This window comes from Ascaphus truei, chromosome 5, assembly GCF_040206685.1.
Source record: "Ascaphus truei isolate aAscTru1 chromosome 5, aAscTru1.hap1, whole genome shotgun sequence".
Taxonomy (NCBI): domain Eukaryota; kingdom Metazoa; phylum Chordata; class Amphibia; order Anura; family Ascaphidae; genus Ascaphus; species Ascaphus truei.
Window position 1 is genome coordinate 286,460,488 of NC_134487.1, and position 17,962 is coordinate 286,478,449.

Consider the following 17,962-nt stretch of genomic DNA (forward strand, 5'->3'; position numbering starts at 1 on the left):
ACACACACATGTACACGTACACACACACACATGTACACGTATACTCACACACATGTACACGTACACACACACATGGAGACATACACACACACATGGAGACATACACACACGCACATGTACACATACACACACGTACACACACACACACATGTATACATACACATAATGTATACACACACACATGTATACACACACACATGTATACACACACACATGTATACACACACACACATACACACGTGTATACACACACAAACATGTATACACACAAATGTACACACACACATGTATACACACACACACACATACTATGTATACACACAAACATGTATACACACGTGTATACACACGTGTATACACACGTGTATACACATGTGTATATACACATGTGTATACACACACATGGAGACATACACACACGCACATGTACACATACACACACACGTATACATACACATAATGTATACACACACACATGTATACACACACACACACACACACACGTGTATACACACACATGTATACACACACGTATACACACACACAAACATGTATACACACACACAAACATGTATACACACACAAATGTACACACACACACACATGTACACACACACACACACACATACTATGTATACACATATGTGTATACACATGTGTATACACACACGTACACATGTATACACACACACACACAATATATACATACACACAATGTCTACACACACATGTGTATACACGTCTATACACACATGTGTATACACACACATGTGTATACACACACGTACACACACACACACACACGTACACATGTATACACACACACACACACACATACAATGTATACACACAAACATGTATACACACACACAAACATGTATACACACACACGTGTATACACACACACGTGTGTATACACACACACGTATACACACACACACTATCCCCAGCAAAACCACATCAGCACACCGCTATCCCATGCCCCCCCAGCACACTGGCATTCTCGGCTCCCCGCCATTCCCAGCCCCCATCAACACCATCAGCACCCACACATCGGCACCTTTGCACCTCCCCCATCGGCACACCCACATCCGCACCCCCACATCCGCACCCCCACATCAGCACCAAACCCTCCAAAATCAGCACACCGATACAATCACCATCAGTACAGCCACAGCAGCACTACCACCGCACATGGGCCGCGTTGACCACTCCTCACCCAAATGCCACACCCACACCACAAACATCCCGGGCAACGCCGGGGCTCTCAGCTAGTATATATATATATATATATATATATATATATATATATATATACACACACATATATATATACACACACATATATATATACACACACATATAAGCAGTGGTCGACAAATCACCAAAAAATCTACTCGCCACCAGGTACCACACGTGTGCTGCTTGGGCCAATAGGAGCTCGCCACGATGTTAAATCCACTCGCCCGGGGCGTGCAAATGTATAGGTTTGTCGAACACTGCATATAAGTGTCAAAAGGAGTGCTAGTGGGCTTGGCTAAATGTATACAACAAAAAACAACAATACCCAAAGCTACTTCCAATGTGACAAAAATACACAGTGCAATTCCTATATATCTCTTGTACAAAAGGGCCTTGAGGTGGCAGCAGGCTTAAGATGCTTTGGCCAAAGGGTTAAACTAAATGACCCCTTTTCAAGAGAAGATATACAGTAGGTATTGCACTGTGTATTTTTGTCACATTGGAAGTAGCTTTGGGTGTTTCTGTTTTTTGTTGTATACATCTGGACAGCCTCAGTTATACGGTTGTGGATCGTCTTGCACAACTCTATTTTCTCTTGCATTTTGATATTGCTTCATCTCTTGTTACCTCCGTATCCGTTTAGTCTTGTCTGCTATTTTCTTGCGCTATTATGCTTTTGTAACCAGCGGGCGTAACTGGGTTTCCAGCTCTTTGGAGTTCTCTGTGGTTATTTTTGAGGTTCTTGATGTTGATTGTTTTTGTCTTCTTTTTATTCCGTTTTCTTCTTTCTATCTTCATGTTGGAGCTGCAATTCATGCTCCAGTTCTTATTTTTTGTAACCTTACTTAAACCAGGGGTTTGGCGGCGTCTCCAGGGGCTCTCCTCTTCCCGGTAAAAAGAAATTTACGTTTTTTTTTGTAGTCTGCTACAAACATGTCTGCTGCCGTTACCAATAGAAAGCCACGGCCTCCTCTCCCCATGGCATCATCTTGGCTTCCTATCAAATCTCGTGTCACACACTCAATTCTCCTCCACATTTAACCCTGTTCAACGTTTACACTCTTCTGCCCCTCCTTACATCTCGGCCCTAATTTCTCGCTATACACCAACCCGACTCTTGTGTTCTTCTCAAGGATGTTTTCTGTCTACCCCCTTTGTATCTAAAGCCCTCTCCCGCCTTAAACCTCTTCTCACTGACTGCCCCACACCTCTGGAATGCCCTTCCCCTCAATACCCGACTAGCACCCTCAGACACACATACAATTATGCAGCTGCTTTTTATTATAAAGGTACTGGACATATAAACACTACATTACTACTCCACTCCCCATACCCCCCCCCCCAGAGTTTGGTGGCGCTGATTTGGGTTTATTCTCTTTTCTTCTATGTCCCAGCCCTGGACCAGGTCCAGGAGTCTGCGCGGCAGGCGCAGAACCTGTGGATCATTGTGGGCGTGGTGGTCCCGGTGCTGGTGGTAACGGTGATCATTGTCATCCTGTACTGGAAGCTCTGCCGGACGGACAAGCTGGACTTTCAGCCGGACACCATGAGCAACCTGCAGCAGAGACAGAAGGTGAGAGCGAGAAACAAGCCGCGCGCCCGCCCCTCGCCCTGCCTGACATCTCCACGATCAGGCGGGTGGAGGGGGGGGGGGGGTAAGCGACAAGATAACAAGATCTATGTCACCGTACTCTTCCTTTGTCTGTTGTCACCTTGCTCTGGGAGGTGTGCATCTGGTGAGCTTCCTTCTGCGTCACCGTCACTCCGCGGTGGAGGGAGGCGCCCTCACGTATTCTTGTTAACATGACTGTGATCAGCATGAACTCTTCCTGCCAGACAGGCGAGCAGCGCATATCCCATCAATGCACCGCGGCCCCCTCTCTTACACCCGAAGGGGTTAGTTAGGTTTGAGTTTTCCCTTTCATCTCTCTCCCCCCCCCCCCTTCGAGCCTCCCCTTTGGTTCAGTGATGTTTCATCTCCCAGGTTCCTAGCCCACAACTCTCCCTGACATGCTTCCTATAGTGTCTCACATAGATTATCTGCCAGAGCTGATATACAGTGCAGCCTCGTGGGCGCTCTGGTGTAGCGTTGGTAATCTGTTCTGGCAGCCTCCATTCAACCCGCTCTGGCTGCGCATTTTAACGTAGGGGCTGCCAACTCCAGTCCTCAAGGGCCACCAACGGGTCAAGCTTTAAGGATATCCCTGCTTCAGCATACGCGGCTCAGTCATAATGACTGAGCCACCTGTGCTGAAGCAGGGATATCCTGGAATCCCACCCGGTCGAAAGCCCGTGCGGAGTGAAGTTGGCCACCCCTGTTTTAGCGTCTTCCCCATTAGCATAGAATTAGCCCTTGCCTTACTTATACTACAAGATGCCTGGAATAGCACGGTCAGGTTTTCAGGATATCCCTGCTTCAGCACAATCAAGTGGCTCAGTCGTGCCGAAGCAGGAATATCCTGAAAACCTGACTTGTTGGTGACCCGTTAAACCTGGAGTCTGCCGCCTCCTGCAGTAGGAATACAGCGCTTCCAGATTAGCACCCCATATAATGGTACAGTGATTACATAATGATACAGTGATGTTTGAAGTGAGTATGTGGCCAGGACATGAATAACAATGAACAGATCTGGGGTTGTTAGATCGTGAGTGTGCACACGTTATTATTGAGCGATTGATCGCTTATTTGCAATGTTTTTTTTTTTTTTTTTTTTTTTTTTACAGGGGCAATATATTATCTGAGCCCACAAATTACATGGATTTATTTTAATTGGGGGATTTTCCATGCTTTATTATTCTTATTTTAATGGTCTTGATAGAATTAGGGTTTTAAATTTCGCACAGCATAGACCGCACATTTCGCACAGCATAGTCTGGCTGTGTCAATCAAGGTATACATATGCATTTAGCGCGCATATTTTAATTACATTTTTTTTATTTACATTTTTTTTATGTGCCTAACGGCATCACCGTGAATTTTTGAGGGGTTTTATAAAAGTGTATGTCAGTGTTCTTCCATATTATACTGCAGGGGTGAGCAAACTTTTTATGCCGAGCCCCCCTTTTCATCCATAAAATTTCTCGGCCCCCCCCCTGCCTGATGTAATCAAAATCACATGAAAAAAAAAAAAAACCTTTATTAAACGGTATACAATATAAATCCAAATATGTCTAAATACTTACATATTTCAACAGCTCGCGCTGGCAAAATTAGGCTGCGTCCACGCTGCCGCTGAGAGCGGTGACATCACCAACTCTCCAAGCATGAGCACAGGGTGTCCTGCATCATTTTGCAAGCGTGGATCGGGGCTATTTGTGTGTGTGACTGTGTGTGTGCATTGACTGCTGCTGAGCGCACTTCAAAGTCAATTTTGTTTCGTCTCCCCAAGCGCCAAGCTTGGGAGAGCGTACATGCACAAAGGCAATCCTTTGGGGGGGCATTCATCCACCTCTTTGCTACCTCCCTTCCTTCTCCCCCCCCCTTTTTTTTTCTTCCTTCCCCTCCATGCTTTTTGTCTTGCTGTCCCCCCATTGTCATCCAAACTCCTACCTACAGTATTATTTATTTATTTCCGTTTTCAATGTTGTGTTTTCACTTTTTTTTTATTATTTCTGTACATTCATAGTATGAGTGATATAGTGGCAGCGACCCTTACACTTGCAGAGGATCGCAGCGAAGCAGGTTCCCAGCGGAAGAGAGCAGGAACACAGCGCTATTGCAGGGCAGACACCGGGAGGGGCGTTTGACTTCATCGTACCTCCGAAGCCCCTGCGCGTGCGCTCACACCATCACGAGGCCGCCACCTGCACTATCCTGTTCAGCCACCCGCACACATCTTTGGCTGCCCGACCGTGCACATCTTCTTGGCCGCCCCTCGCGCACAGCTTTTTCGTCCTCCAGCGCACAGCGTCTGCCGGCCCGTGCACCCAGTTTTCGCCGCACGCCGCCTGCGCCCCCCCTAAATAATCTTGCGCCTCATTGCCCCCCCCAGTTTGCGCACCACTGCATTACAACACACACTCTCAATCACCACATACACACACTCACCACATACACACACACAATCCCCCCCCCCTCCCCACACACACACACACACACACACTCAATCCCCACACACACACACACACACTCAATCCCCCCACACACACACATACTCAATCCCCACACACACACTCAATCCCCACACACACACACACTCAATCCCCCCCCACACACACACACACAACCCCCCCCACACACACACTCAATCCCCCCCCCACACACACACACACTCAATCCCTCCCTCCCCCCCACACACACACATACTCAACCCCCCCCCCACACACACACACACTCAATCCCCCCCCACACACACACTCAATCCCCCCACACACACACACTCAATCCCCCCCCACACACACACACACACTCAATCCCCCCCCCCCCCCCACACACACACACTCAATCCCCCCCCACACACACACACAATCCCCCCCCCCACACACACTCAATCCCCCCCCACACACACACTCAATCCCTCCCTCCCCCCCACCCCCCCACACACACTCAATCCCCCCACACACACACTCAATCGCCCCCCACACACACACTCAATCCCCACACACACACTCAATCCCCCCCCCCCACACACACACTCAATCCCCCACCCCCACACACACACACTCAATCCCCCCCCACACACACACACAATCCCCCCCCCACACACACACACTCAATCCCCCCCCCACACACACACATACTCAATCCCCCCCCCCCCACACACACACTAAATCCCCCCCCCCACACACACACACTAAATCCCCCCCCCACACACACACACGCAATCCCCCCCTACACACTCAATCCCACCTCACACACTCAATCCCCCCCCCCACACACACTCAATCCCCCCCCCCCACACACACACACTCAATCCCCCCCCACACACACACTCAATCCCCCCCACACACACACACTCAATCCCCCCCCTACACACACACACTCTCAATCCCCTCACACACACACATAATATCCCCCCCCCGCCCCCCACACACACACACACACACACTCACACACACACACACACACACAATTTCACCTGGGGGGGCAACATGCTCCGATCCCCCAACCCCCCATGCTGCTGAAAACTGGTGCGGGAAGCAGACAGGAAGAGAAGGAGGGGCTGTCTGTGTGCAGAGAGAAGCCCCGCCCCCTCTGCAAGACACAGACACATAGAAGCAGCAGCACAGAGCTTCTGGCCGCCCGTGCACAGCTCTGCCCGCCCCCAGGTTTCCCCGCAAGCAGCCCGCGCCCCCCCCCCTACATAATCTTGCGCCCCCCCAAGGGGGCGCCCCCCCCCCCAGTTTGCGCACCGCTGTTATACTGTATATTCAGGGAGCACAATGGACAAGTGTGGGGATAAGCAGCATATAATACACATTGACACCATTTACTGTTGTGTTGCGTGTCACTGGGAGCAAAGGGGTTAAAAAAATATCCATGTGACAGAAACATGCACAAGATCGCACGCAGCCTGAAGTGTAGTAGTGCCACCTGCTGGCTGATCTGTACACTACAAACTGGATCCAAAAAAGGGGGGAAAGCGTGTTTAATGGTGGACAGAGTGACGTTTCGGTGCTAACGTGGAACTTTGTCAAGATACCACACTGTTTTTATACCTGTGAAGTGAGCATGCAATTGTCCCCAAGTGCAATGAATAAATTAAAAAAGGTGTTAATTACTGTCTGCTGTTACCTGACAAAGCAATCACATAGATACAATATACAGATAACAATGCTGGAAAAACTGTGCACAAAATTGTGAATTAATCTAACATCCTACACTAACAGTTGTTGTGGTCAGGATCTACAACTCTGCCTTGTCCTCCTCTCTTGATCTACATGCCCCGCTTTCTCTCTGCCGTCCTCGCCCTTCTAACCCCAGACCCTGGCTAAATTCCCCCACACGCGCATGCTGCGTTCCTCCACTCGTTCCTCTGGAGGAAATCTCATACACTCGCAGACTTCCTTCACTACAAAATTATGCTATCCTGTTTCAACTCTGCCCTCTCTCGCACTGCTCACTCGACTGAAACAGCCCTCTCTAAAATAACTAATGACCGCCATGCTGCCAAAGACAGAGGTCATTACACTCTGCTCATATTACTCGACCTCTCTGCAGCATTTGGCACCGTGGACCACCCTCTTCTCCTTCACATTCTCCATACTCTTGGTATTCGTAACAAAGCTCTATCCTGGATCTCCTCCTACCTCTCCCATCGTACTTTCATGTCTCTTCTGCTAACACCTCCTTCTCTATTGATCTCTCTGTGTGGGTACCCCAGGGCTCTGTCCTGGGACCTCTTCTCTTTTCTCTGTACACACTTTCTCTAGGTGACCTAATCACATCTCTTGGGTTTAAATATCACCTCTATGCTGACGACACACAAATTAACTTTTCAACCCCCGACCTTACACCTGCTGTACAGACCAAAGTTTCTGAATGTCTCTCTGCTATATCATCCTGGATGGCCCTTCGCCAATTTAAACTTAGCATGGCAAAAACAGAGCTCCTCATACTTCCTCCCAAACCTGGCCCCACTACCTCCTTCCACATTTACTGTTGGAACTACGATCATTCATCCAGTAGCCCAAGCACGCTGCCTAGGGGTCACACTCGACTCCTCTCTCACATTCTCCCCTCACACTCAAAACGTATTTAAAAACTGTCGCTTTTTCCTATGAAATATTACGAAGATACGCCCCTTCCACTGTTGCTCGACTGCTAAAACTCTGACACGGGCCCTTATTCTCTCCTGTCCCAATTACTGTAACCTCCTGCTGTCCAACCTTCCTGCCTCTCACCTGTCTCCCCTACAATCTATCCTAAACGCTCCTGCCAGAATCACTACTCTTTCCTAAATCTGTCTCAGCGTCTCCCCTGCTGAAATCACTCCTGGCTTCCTATCAAATCCCGCATCTCACACTCAATTCTCCTCCTCAATTTTAAAGCTTTACACTCTTCTGCCCCTCCTTACATCTCAGCCCTAATTTCTCGCTATGCACCATCCCGACTCTTGCGTTCTGCTCAAGGATGTCTTCTCTCTACCCCCTTTGTATCTAAAGCCCTCTCCCGCCTTAAATTTTTCTCACTGACTGCCCCGCACCTCTGGAATGCCCTTCCCCTCAGTACCCGACTAGCACCCTCTCTATCCACCTTTAAGACCCACCTTAAGACACACTTGCTTAAAGAAGCATATGAGTAGCACCGTGGCTAACTCTACACATGATACATAAAGCTTGGCCCCCTGCAGACGCACTTACCAGAACGCCCTCCTACTGTCTCTGTATGTTCTTCCTACCTACCAATTAGATTGTAAGCTCTTCAGAGCAGGGACTCCTATTCCTAAATGTTACTTTTATATCTGAAGCCCTTATTCCCATGATCTGTTATTTGTATTATTTGATATTTATATGATTGTCACGTGTATTACTACTGTGAAGCGCTATGTACATTAATGGCGCTATATAAATACATACATACATCCTGTGAAACATAAAAATGTAAAGAATTCTCCTCACTTTAAGTGTCTTTTCAAGACAATAACGTCAGTTATGCTTAAAGCTGCAGTTCAAGCAATATCCTACGTGGTTTTTTTTTAAATAAATCCGTTTTGTACTATGAGAAAATACTTGTAGCATTTAAAAAAAATTCAAAGACATTTGTAATGTATTCTAATGTAACAAGCATTTTTGTTTCTATAGCAACCATTTATAAAGTCGCATCCCCTTCCTCTTCTGAGACTGGCTTTGGCACACCCCTTTTGCCCTCTCTAGCAGTGCACTAATTGTATCTAGTGCCTGCTTGGTCACATGATCCTCCACACAGAACTTTGCATCTTGGGTAATCTTCTGCAGCCCTAACAGTGATAGAAAGAACCCTCAAGCCGAATCTTCAGCGATCGGTTACAGGAGAACGGATCAATCTGCATCTTAGCTAATGACTTGTCAGTGTGCAGATTGTATGTGTGATGCACATATTGAATGGGGGGAAAAAATGTAAGCGGCAGCTTGAAGTAACTAGGTATAAAATGTCAGTTAGAGACCAAACAAGTTCATACTGTAACTCATTTATGTATCCATTGCAAACATAGAAACATTATATACAGGATGTTGGTAAGTATATAGAATACCTGAACCCTAGAGGGAAAAATCTGCCCCAGAGTATAGATCAATCACACTGAACCAGTATCACTGCTTATTAAAACCCATATTATAAGTGAGTTGACTCTTGTTTCCCTCTTGGGTATCTTAGTTACTTACGTAGAGATCGAGGTGTCATGTAACCACTGCTGGTAAATGCAGTTTGTGGAAAGATCGTATAGCTGGTACTTTTAGACACGCGGCAAACCCGAAGTAATGCCACGGACAGTACCAACTTCAGTACAGGCAACAAGTGGACACTGGCTCTGCAACCATAATAATGTTACGGGCAGTACCAATGTCTAAAATGCTGCATACGTCCTACTGTATGTCAGAACTTGTAAGATCTCTATGCTACCTCTCTCTCCCCCCTCTTCTCTCTCCCCCCTCTCTCTCCCTCTCTCCCTCCCCCTCTGCCTCCCTCTCTCCCCCTTTCCTCCCTCTCTCCCCCCTCACCCTCCCTCTCTTCCCCCCTCTCTCCCCCCTCTTCTTCCTCCCTCTCTCCCCCCTCTTCTTCCTCCCTCTCTCCCCCCTCTTCTCCCTCCCTCTCTCCCCCCTCTTCTCTCTCCCTCTCTCCCCCTCTTCTCTCTCTCCCTCTCCTCCCCCTCTCTCCCCGTCTCCTCCCCCTCTCCTCCCTCTCTCCCCCCTCACCCTCCCTCTCTCCCCCGTCTCTTCCCCCCTCTCTCCCTCTCCCCCCTCTCTCCCTCTCCCCCTATCTTCCCCACTTTTTATTTTTTTGCCTCGGATGTACATTTTTGTAATTAATATTTTTGCACAACAGAAAACGTTGAATTAATTTTCTAATAGTTTGCGATGTGGAGAAAATAGTAGAACTGCATCTTTAAGCTTTTTTTTTAAACTAAAATGAAAAGGACAATCCAAGATCCCCTAACGGTGAATTCCATGTTATTCCAGGTGTACACCTCTCACCTAAAATATGTAATATGTCACACATACACCCCCCATGCATTTCCTACGCCCTGTCTCTCTTTCCCCGGCAGCTTCAGGCCCCGAGTGTTAAGGGCTTTGACTTTGCTAAGCAGCATCTGGGTCAGCACAATAAGGATGAGGTCCTGGTGGTCCACGAGCCCCCCCCGCCGGTGCTGCAGGGGCCCCTCAAGGACACAACCCCTTCTGAGAATGGTGACGTCGCAACTCCGAAGTCCAAGGGTTCATCCAAAAATCCCAAAGTCGGGCGGCATCGGGGGAGGTGAGAAAGGCAGGGCTTTATAGGAACGCGTGTGTGTGTAATAATAAATACAGTATATATATATATCCAAAACAAGGATAATGTGAGGAGCATCATCAGAGACACGCACAGATTACCTGCACACTCTGCAAAACATTTTTTAATGTAAAAAGTTAAATGGAGTGGGAAATTTGTCATGGTGGACACCATGTGTGATCAACACCCATAGAGCATCCACGTGAAAAATGTTGCACTATTTAAAAAAATGTGTGTATATATATATATACTGTATACACAAATGTAAATACAACTGTATGCTCATCTGCATGGCTTAGGTAGGTCTGCAACCCCGCCTTTCCCCATTATCACCCAGCACACAGCACTTCCACTGCAGCAAGGGATTCTGGGAAATGACATGCAAATGAGCACACAGTGCCACTTTTTGCTTCAAAAACCATTTTTAACATGGTTCCCTATAGGCTTAAGCTTGCTGCATGGTCACAGCTTTGAGCACAGCCAGGGTTAAGATGCATAGCCAGAAAACCCACCCACAGACAGACTGTTTCGACCTTAATGGGTCTCATCAGTGTGGGGTTGATTAACTGGGTATGCAAAGAAGCTAAAGGATGGGCCAACCATAATACTGAGTTAAGTTATGGTGAGTAAAAAAAGAGACAAAAACCCTCCACAGCAAAGCAAATATGCAAATGTAAATACAACTGTATGCTATATATATATGTAGAGGTATCAGTACCGTGTTAGCCGAGCTTCAATAATCAAAAAATAAATAGATGATACCGTTCTGTGGCTAACGAAATGCTTTTATTTGTGCGAGCTTTCGAGATACACTGATCTCTTCTTCCGGCGATGTTATATATATATATAATGTGACTCATATGACTCGTATATATATATCTATATATATCTATATATATATATGTATTCATCTCTCTGGATTATTCTATTATAACAACGTTGTGAACATCTTGTCTTGTGTATTGATTACTTTTGTGTGGCTTTGGTTGAATTGCTTCCCCCACTCCCATTCTTGTGTTTAGCAGGGTTAGCCCGTCAGATGCAGGATCCTCAGACAGTGACCCGTCCAGTAGTAAGGAGTCTCCGGAGGAAGGGTCAGCCAGACCTTCCGCACCTCCATATGAAGTCAAACTGCGGCAGGCAGGTGTGCAATTCTCCGAGGCGTCATTGAATCTGTAATGGAGGTCAGAGTGGTTTTGCCACACTCCTGCTCCGTTCTTCTAACCATGTCACCCTGTAAGGAGTTGCAATAGTGCATAAAATCCTCTTATGACCATGGAACACTGCAGTGGGAGTTCCAGACTTGGTATTCTGTTTGTCCCTCTCTCTGTTTGACATTATCGCCCCAGTGGTAGAAATGACAGAACCTGTGGGCTGTAGGCTTCTTCTGTCGTTGTCACAGAGTCACCACGCAATGGAATAGCCAGATTCATTGGCCTATTTTTTTCCATGTGCTGTCTTCTCCTTGTTAGAAGAGCTTAAATCCGCACTCATTTGGCTTGATTCAAAGCTTCCCCAACCAGGATAAAATGGCTTTACAACGTAGTAAATAGGGGTCCATGAGCCACAGATAAACTCGTGCCATTATATTTGCCTGTAATAGCCGTGACGAGCATGGTGGGCAGTACGTTCATGCTGTTTTGGTGGCACTGTCCCCATGGAGTGTGAGACTTTATTTCAGGTCCATTCTTCTTGGATGCCCGGGTCACTGTAAAGCCATACTTCTCCCTTTGTGTGTGCCACGGTCATCTTATTGTAGATGGGACAGGTGATATGGATGGGTCCACCCTTTTCTTTTTTGTTTAGGTTTGTTTCTCGTGATACTTGTCCCTTTTAGATTTAAGTGCCATACACACCACCTCTTTAACACTGGAGTATAATGGGCAGAGTCCCTGGGCAATAAATAAGTCTCGTGTGGAGTTACTCTGTTCCACAGTGACAACGTCTGACTTGTTTCCGCAGAGCTGCCCGCAGTGAGCAGTGGTAATGAGCAGCACTCCTCCGCCTCTATTTTTGAACATGTGGACCGGATGTCGCGCTCCTCCGAGGCCAGCCGACGTTTCCCCACCAAGATCCAACTCATTGCCATGCAGCCTATATCGGCCCTGCCCATGCATGGCCTGTCTGTGTCTGAGCGGGAGGCAGAGACCAACAAGATCAACAGGGAGGTGAGGAGCAGATATGCCCCTGTACTGGGGGTGTGGATGTGGGGGAGCCGAAAACTACCCTTTGATAAACGACAGAGGGCAGATATAAAAACTGGTTGGTCATGTCTCTATGCATCATGTGATGCTCTATTAACATGATACTATGTTTCCAGATTATAATGTACTGGGTCACATAGCTAAAGATATTGGTTATTGTCACTGTGAATTGTGCGTAAGATACTATGATCACACATAGGTAAAATACCATTGTTCCAAAATATTACTAAACTTCTGATTTGCATTCTGTCTAAATATATACATATATTGCTAATATGGTATATCTATTCACAATACTATATTCAGTGGTCTGTGTGTCCTGTCACCAGGGTGTACATGGTGCCACAATTTTGTTAAATAAGGGAATTTAAAGAAAATTGGATAGATTTTAGAAAGCACCTCCACCTTTTTGGTAATTGATATAATAAATGTTGATTAGATGTGTCTAACAAACAGTCTACAGGGCTCTGTCCCAATGTTTAGTAGTTGGATCTTTTGTAAACCCGGCACATTGCCACTACTACTATCAAACCACATTGACTACCAACAATATTATATGATAAGAAATAGATCACAATATTTGAATAAATTAATGCATAACGAACGAATGTTAATGAATGACCTCATCAGATTCACAAACAGAATAGCAGAGAAGGGTGGGGGGCCGTGTTGGTGCTTCCACGTATTAACAAAGGAGGAAGAGGGAGGAGGGGGTATGATAACCTTTATTGGACCCCAAGAGGTTTGGAAGCTTGTAACATATCAACTACTTGTTGGTCCAATATAAGGTATCATACCCCCTCCTCCCTCTCCCTCCTGTGGTACTACAAACAGAATATTGCAACAAGGTTACTCTGTAACAAGGGACTTGCAGTGACTGAAACGTATCTTCCGCGGCTAGATCCAGACAACGCTCCGGCACAAGTCTGAGATCGAGCACCACCGCAACAAGATCCGTCTGCGTGCCAAGCGGAAGGGGCACTACGAGTTCCCCCTGGTGGACGTAGTGGGGATGACCGACACCAAGGAGCGGCAGCGCATGTACCGCAAGGTGCAGATGCAGTTCGACAAGATATTGGACCCGGGCTGCGGTGTCCCCACGGTGTTCATAGAGCCACGGAAGAGGTGAGATGCTTAGCCGCGTCTGTGGTGGAGAACCAATAAACTCCTGATTACATGAGGAAGAAGCTGTCTTAGGCTTGAGATGTTATTCTTAACCTTGCAGGTATGCGTGAGGCTGATGTATGTTCAGACTCCTCCGTTCTGCTTCAGGAAAAGCACACACTTTCCCCCTCCACTGGGCAGCACTGAGGGGGACAGTGCAGACCTTTTTGGGGGGTCCTAGGCAAGTAAAGACTGGCAGGCCCATCAATCACGTCATTAAAAGTCCACCTTGGCTTGCTTGTGGCCGATTGTAAACAATGTTCTCCCCTTTCTCCCACAACGACAGTAACCTCCGTTACAAGGTAACCCCCACATCTTGTAACGATTAATGGCACAAATGACAGGTTCTTGGGGGTTCAATCACAAGCACCAGTAGTATGTCAATGGAGAAACACATACTCCTCAGTATAAATAGGAGGCTGGAGTTTCTTTTGGACTTTGCTTATCCCCTCGTGCCACCTATGCCAATGAAAGTGACATGTTTGTGCTCAAAACCTTACACCTGAGCAGACGATCTAGTAACAAAGTAACACAAGCTGCTTCCTGCGACAGAGGCGTAAAGTTCTAAAGTGTCTCATATTTTGGAGGGCAAGAGAAGCTGCTAACTGCTGCATGCTACTGTCGGTGGGATCCTGTCCATGCTGTAATTATGAGTACAGTAAAAATATAGTGGCATGTGTGCCTTATGTCAGGGGGAATCTGAGATATTTAACCATTTCCTGCCAGAGGAGGCTGCAGTGCATGGCTGCAAAAACACTTCGCACTCCCCTATGGCAATCTAGTGGATTGATAAGTGAGCAAAGTATTTATGGGCCTTAATGGTTTAGGCTTTTTGAGAAATAAAGTAGAATTAGATTTATTAAAATAAATCCTCAGTTTGTACATTAGTAAAAAATAAAATAAAAATGTTCATGACAGATGACATTTTTAGATATTTTTACCATGGACGAAAACATTTTTTAAATGTAAATTCACTTTCCTCTAAAATTGGAGTGAAGGGCTTGTCAATGAGAAATATAAGTAGTGTTACTCCGGTTTTTGCAGGAATAGTACAGAACAGACCTGTGACTGGCGGTGTGGGACACACACACACACACACACACACACACACACACACACACACACACACACACACACACACACACACTGCATCATTTTATATACAGCGCTGCGTATATTGGGATATACAAGAGAATAATGTATTTCTTCATAGGCTCCCTTGTTTAGCTTGTTCAGAAAAGACAGAGATGGATAACTTTATATTTATTTATTTTGTTTGATGTTGAATTTGGTAAAACGCTCAAAGATCTTACATTTGGTACACGCCTCTTGTTCTGTCTATGGCAGCTCCCGCGCGAGGCGCTCCCCCAGGCAGCGGCGCAGACAGCAGGGGTCCGGGAGCCTCCCCGACGCAGACAGAGACCGTCTAATAACCACGGACAGTGACGGCACTTACAAGAGGCCCCCGGGAGTCAGCAACTCTGCATATGTGGTATGTGCTACTTTTATTTGAATGCACCTTTTCTGTGCCTTCCCGGGAGTTTTTAAAACATCCTATTTAATTTATTTTTTTTCGACGCCCTGCGGCATTGCAGACCCTTTGGCGCTTAAGAGGTTAGCAACGGCAGCCCTTTAAAAATATAATGGGGCCGCAGCATGATTTATTTAGGAGGGGAGCACTGTGGAACCCTCTAAACGTGATATGCCTTTGCGGACAGTGGAGAGATTTAACCTCTGCTCGAAAAAAAATACTTTTATATTGAAATTTTAAATCGTTTTTTATTTTGGCTTTTTTTTTATTGCGTTTTTGTGATTGTGTTTTCATTTGAAATGTATTCAAAATTTCAAATGACAAATCAGAATAAATTACAAAACAATGATTTGGTCTTAAAAACAGCAATACATTAAAAATCCTATGTTTAAAAAAAAATCTAAACAATCAGTTGTGTAGTATTAGAGTACTTTTTTACATTTGTTTTAACGTTTACCCCACTCTTTATGGAAGTTTGTATGTATTATGCTTACATTCAAAATGGTATGTGTTTTTATTTTTTTTAATACATCAGTAGTATAGTATTAGATACTCCGCCCCCCCCCCCCTCCCACTTAGGGATATACCGATATTTAGTTATATCTGTGTGCCGATATGGGAGATTACCAGTTATCATGAGCATGGGGAGAGAGAGCATGTGAGAGCAGCGGGCTGCAGCAGAGAAAGGTAGGAACTTCTCTCCGCACTTTCCTTTTGTTAAGCCCTCCATCCCCACACCCTCCTGATGGCACACTAAATGCCTTTCTCTCTTACCCCTGAGGCAGTTACCCCTTCCCCACCCTCCCCCTTGGGCACTTAACCCCCTCCTGTCTACTCCCCCTAAGACCCTTAACCCCCTTCCTCTCTCTCTCTCCCCTCCCCCTGGGGATAAAACCCCTTCCCCACCCTCCCCACGGGACCCTTAACACCATCCCACCCTCCCATGGGACCCTTAACCCTTCCTCTCTCCCCCTGGGGCACTTAAACCCCACTTACCAGGCCTGCACGTCACCATTTCTCACCTACGCTGCTTCCATCACCCTAACCTCGCCCTCATCTCATCATTTTATGAAAATGTTAAAAATGAATTTAAACAGATTTTCGATAATTCTTAAAATATTTTTAAAATGTTATAAATTGAATGTGTTTTTAAATAGAGGGAGTATCTTCGGGTAAGAGTGATGGGATGAGGAGTGAATGAATGAGGGGGATAAGGTGATGGGGGCAGTGTACCTGTTGGTGAGAGTGATGGGACGAGGGAGATGTTAGGGGTTTGGGACCAGTGAAGGTGAGTGATGGGATGTTAGGGAGATAGGAGGGAGCAGTGTAGGTGAGTGATGGGATGAGGGGGATGTGAGGGGTGATGGGAGCAGTGTAGGTGAGTGATGGGATGAGAGGGATGTGATGGGAGCAGTGTAGGTGAGTGATGGGATGAGAGGGATGTGATGGGAGCAGTGTAGGTGAGAGTGATGGGAGGGGGGTGTTAGGGTGATGGGAGAAGTGTAGGTGAGAAAAGGTGAAGTGCAGACATGGAAAGGGTTTGGGAATGAAGGTCTGTTTGTTCTCGTAAATCTAAGAAAATGTATTTATTTTGAGAACACATTTTATTTAGATTTAGTAGAACATTTTCAGACTTTTCAGACCCACCTTCTGTTGCAAAGTACTTAATGATGATCTGATCAGGACCTCTGACCTCTGTTTTCCGCAGTCGGACCCGGATCTTCCCTCTGACGCCCCCACACCAGTCTCAGACTTGGGCAAGTTCCCTGGCTCTCCCCCTCGGGCGCCACCACCCGCCCAGTATGTGGTCCCCCAGCCTTCCATTGAAGAGGTCCGGCAAACCATGCAGTCCCTGCTGGATGATGCTTTCGCTCTGGTGGCCCCCAGCAGCCAGGTCTCAGGGACTCCGGGGGGCGTGCAGGTTGGAGGCACCTCGGGACAGCCTGTCGGCAGCCCCCCCGCTCGAACAAGTCGGGGAAATACACAATGGGGGGCTGCGTATCCTCCTCACCAAGCCATGGGCACCCACCTCCATGTAAGTGAAGCTAAGGTCTCTCCTACAGTATATAAAACTCCTGTAACCCTTCCAAAACCAGCAATAACCCCTTCTTTTATTTTAGTCTTGCTACGTTTAGAACTGCAGCTGTAGACCATAAGAGCCATACATACAGTAATAATGATGCTCCTATTAAATTAATGATATGCAGAGCTTACAATCTAATTGTGGTGCCTGATCCACATGGAGATAAAGAGACTTGCCCAAGGTCACAAGAAGAGCTGACATTGGGATTCAAACTTGGTTCACCCACTTCAAAGATCATTACCACTGAACTACTTCAGTTTAGAATGACATTATGGATAAATGCAATTTAAACTGCTTATCCTGACTCGTATAGAATGCTATTCTGCTAGAGA

The 17,962-nt window shown here is 46.5% G+C and overlaps 1 protein-coding gene across 4 annotated transcripts in view; it reads left to right on the plus strand.

The window, feature by feature from the left end:
* KIAA1549 (KIAA1549 ortholog) overlaps window positions 1-17,962 on the plus strand; it is a 115,497-nt gene that overhangs the window by 88,653 nt on the left and 8,882 nt on the right. For 3 of the 4 annotated variants that reach the window (XM_075602490.1, XM_075602493.1, XM_075602491.1), the window contains exons 10-16: window positions 2,637-2,815; window positions 10,425-10,633; window positions 11,671-11,792; window positions 12,611-12,816; window positions 13,754-13,977; window positions 15,364-15,508; window positions 17,256-17,582. In XM_075602490.1, coding sequence (XP_075458605.1) covers window positions 2,637-2,815; window positions 10,425-10,633; window positions 11,671-11,792; window positions 12,611-12,816; window positions 13,754-13,977; window positions 15,364-15,508; window positions 17,256-17,582 — 1,412 coding nt within the window. The remainder of the gene's footprint in view (window positions 1-2,636; window positions 2,816-10,424; window positions 10,634-11,670; window positions 11,793-12,610; window positions 12,817-13,753; window positions 13,978-15,363; window positions 15,509-17,255; window positions 17,583-17,962) is intronic. The other variant, XM_075602492.1, reaches the window with a different exon arrangement.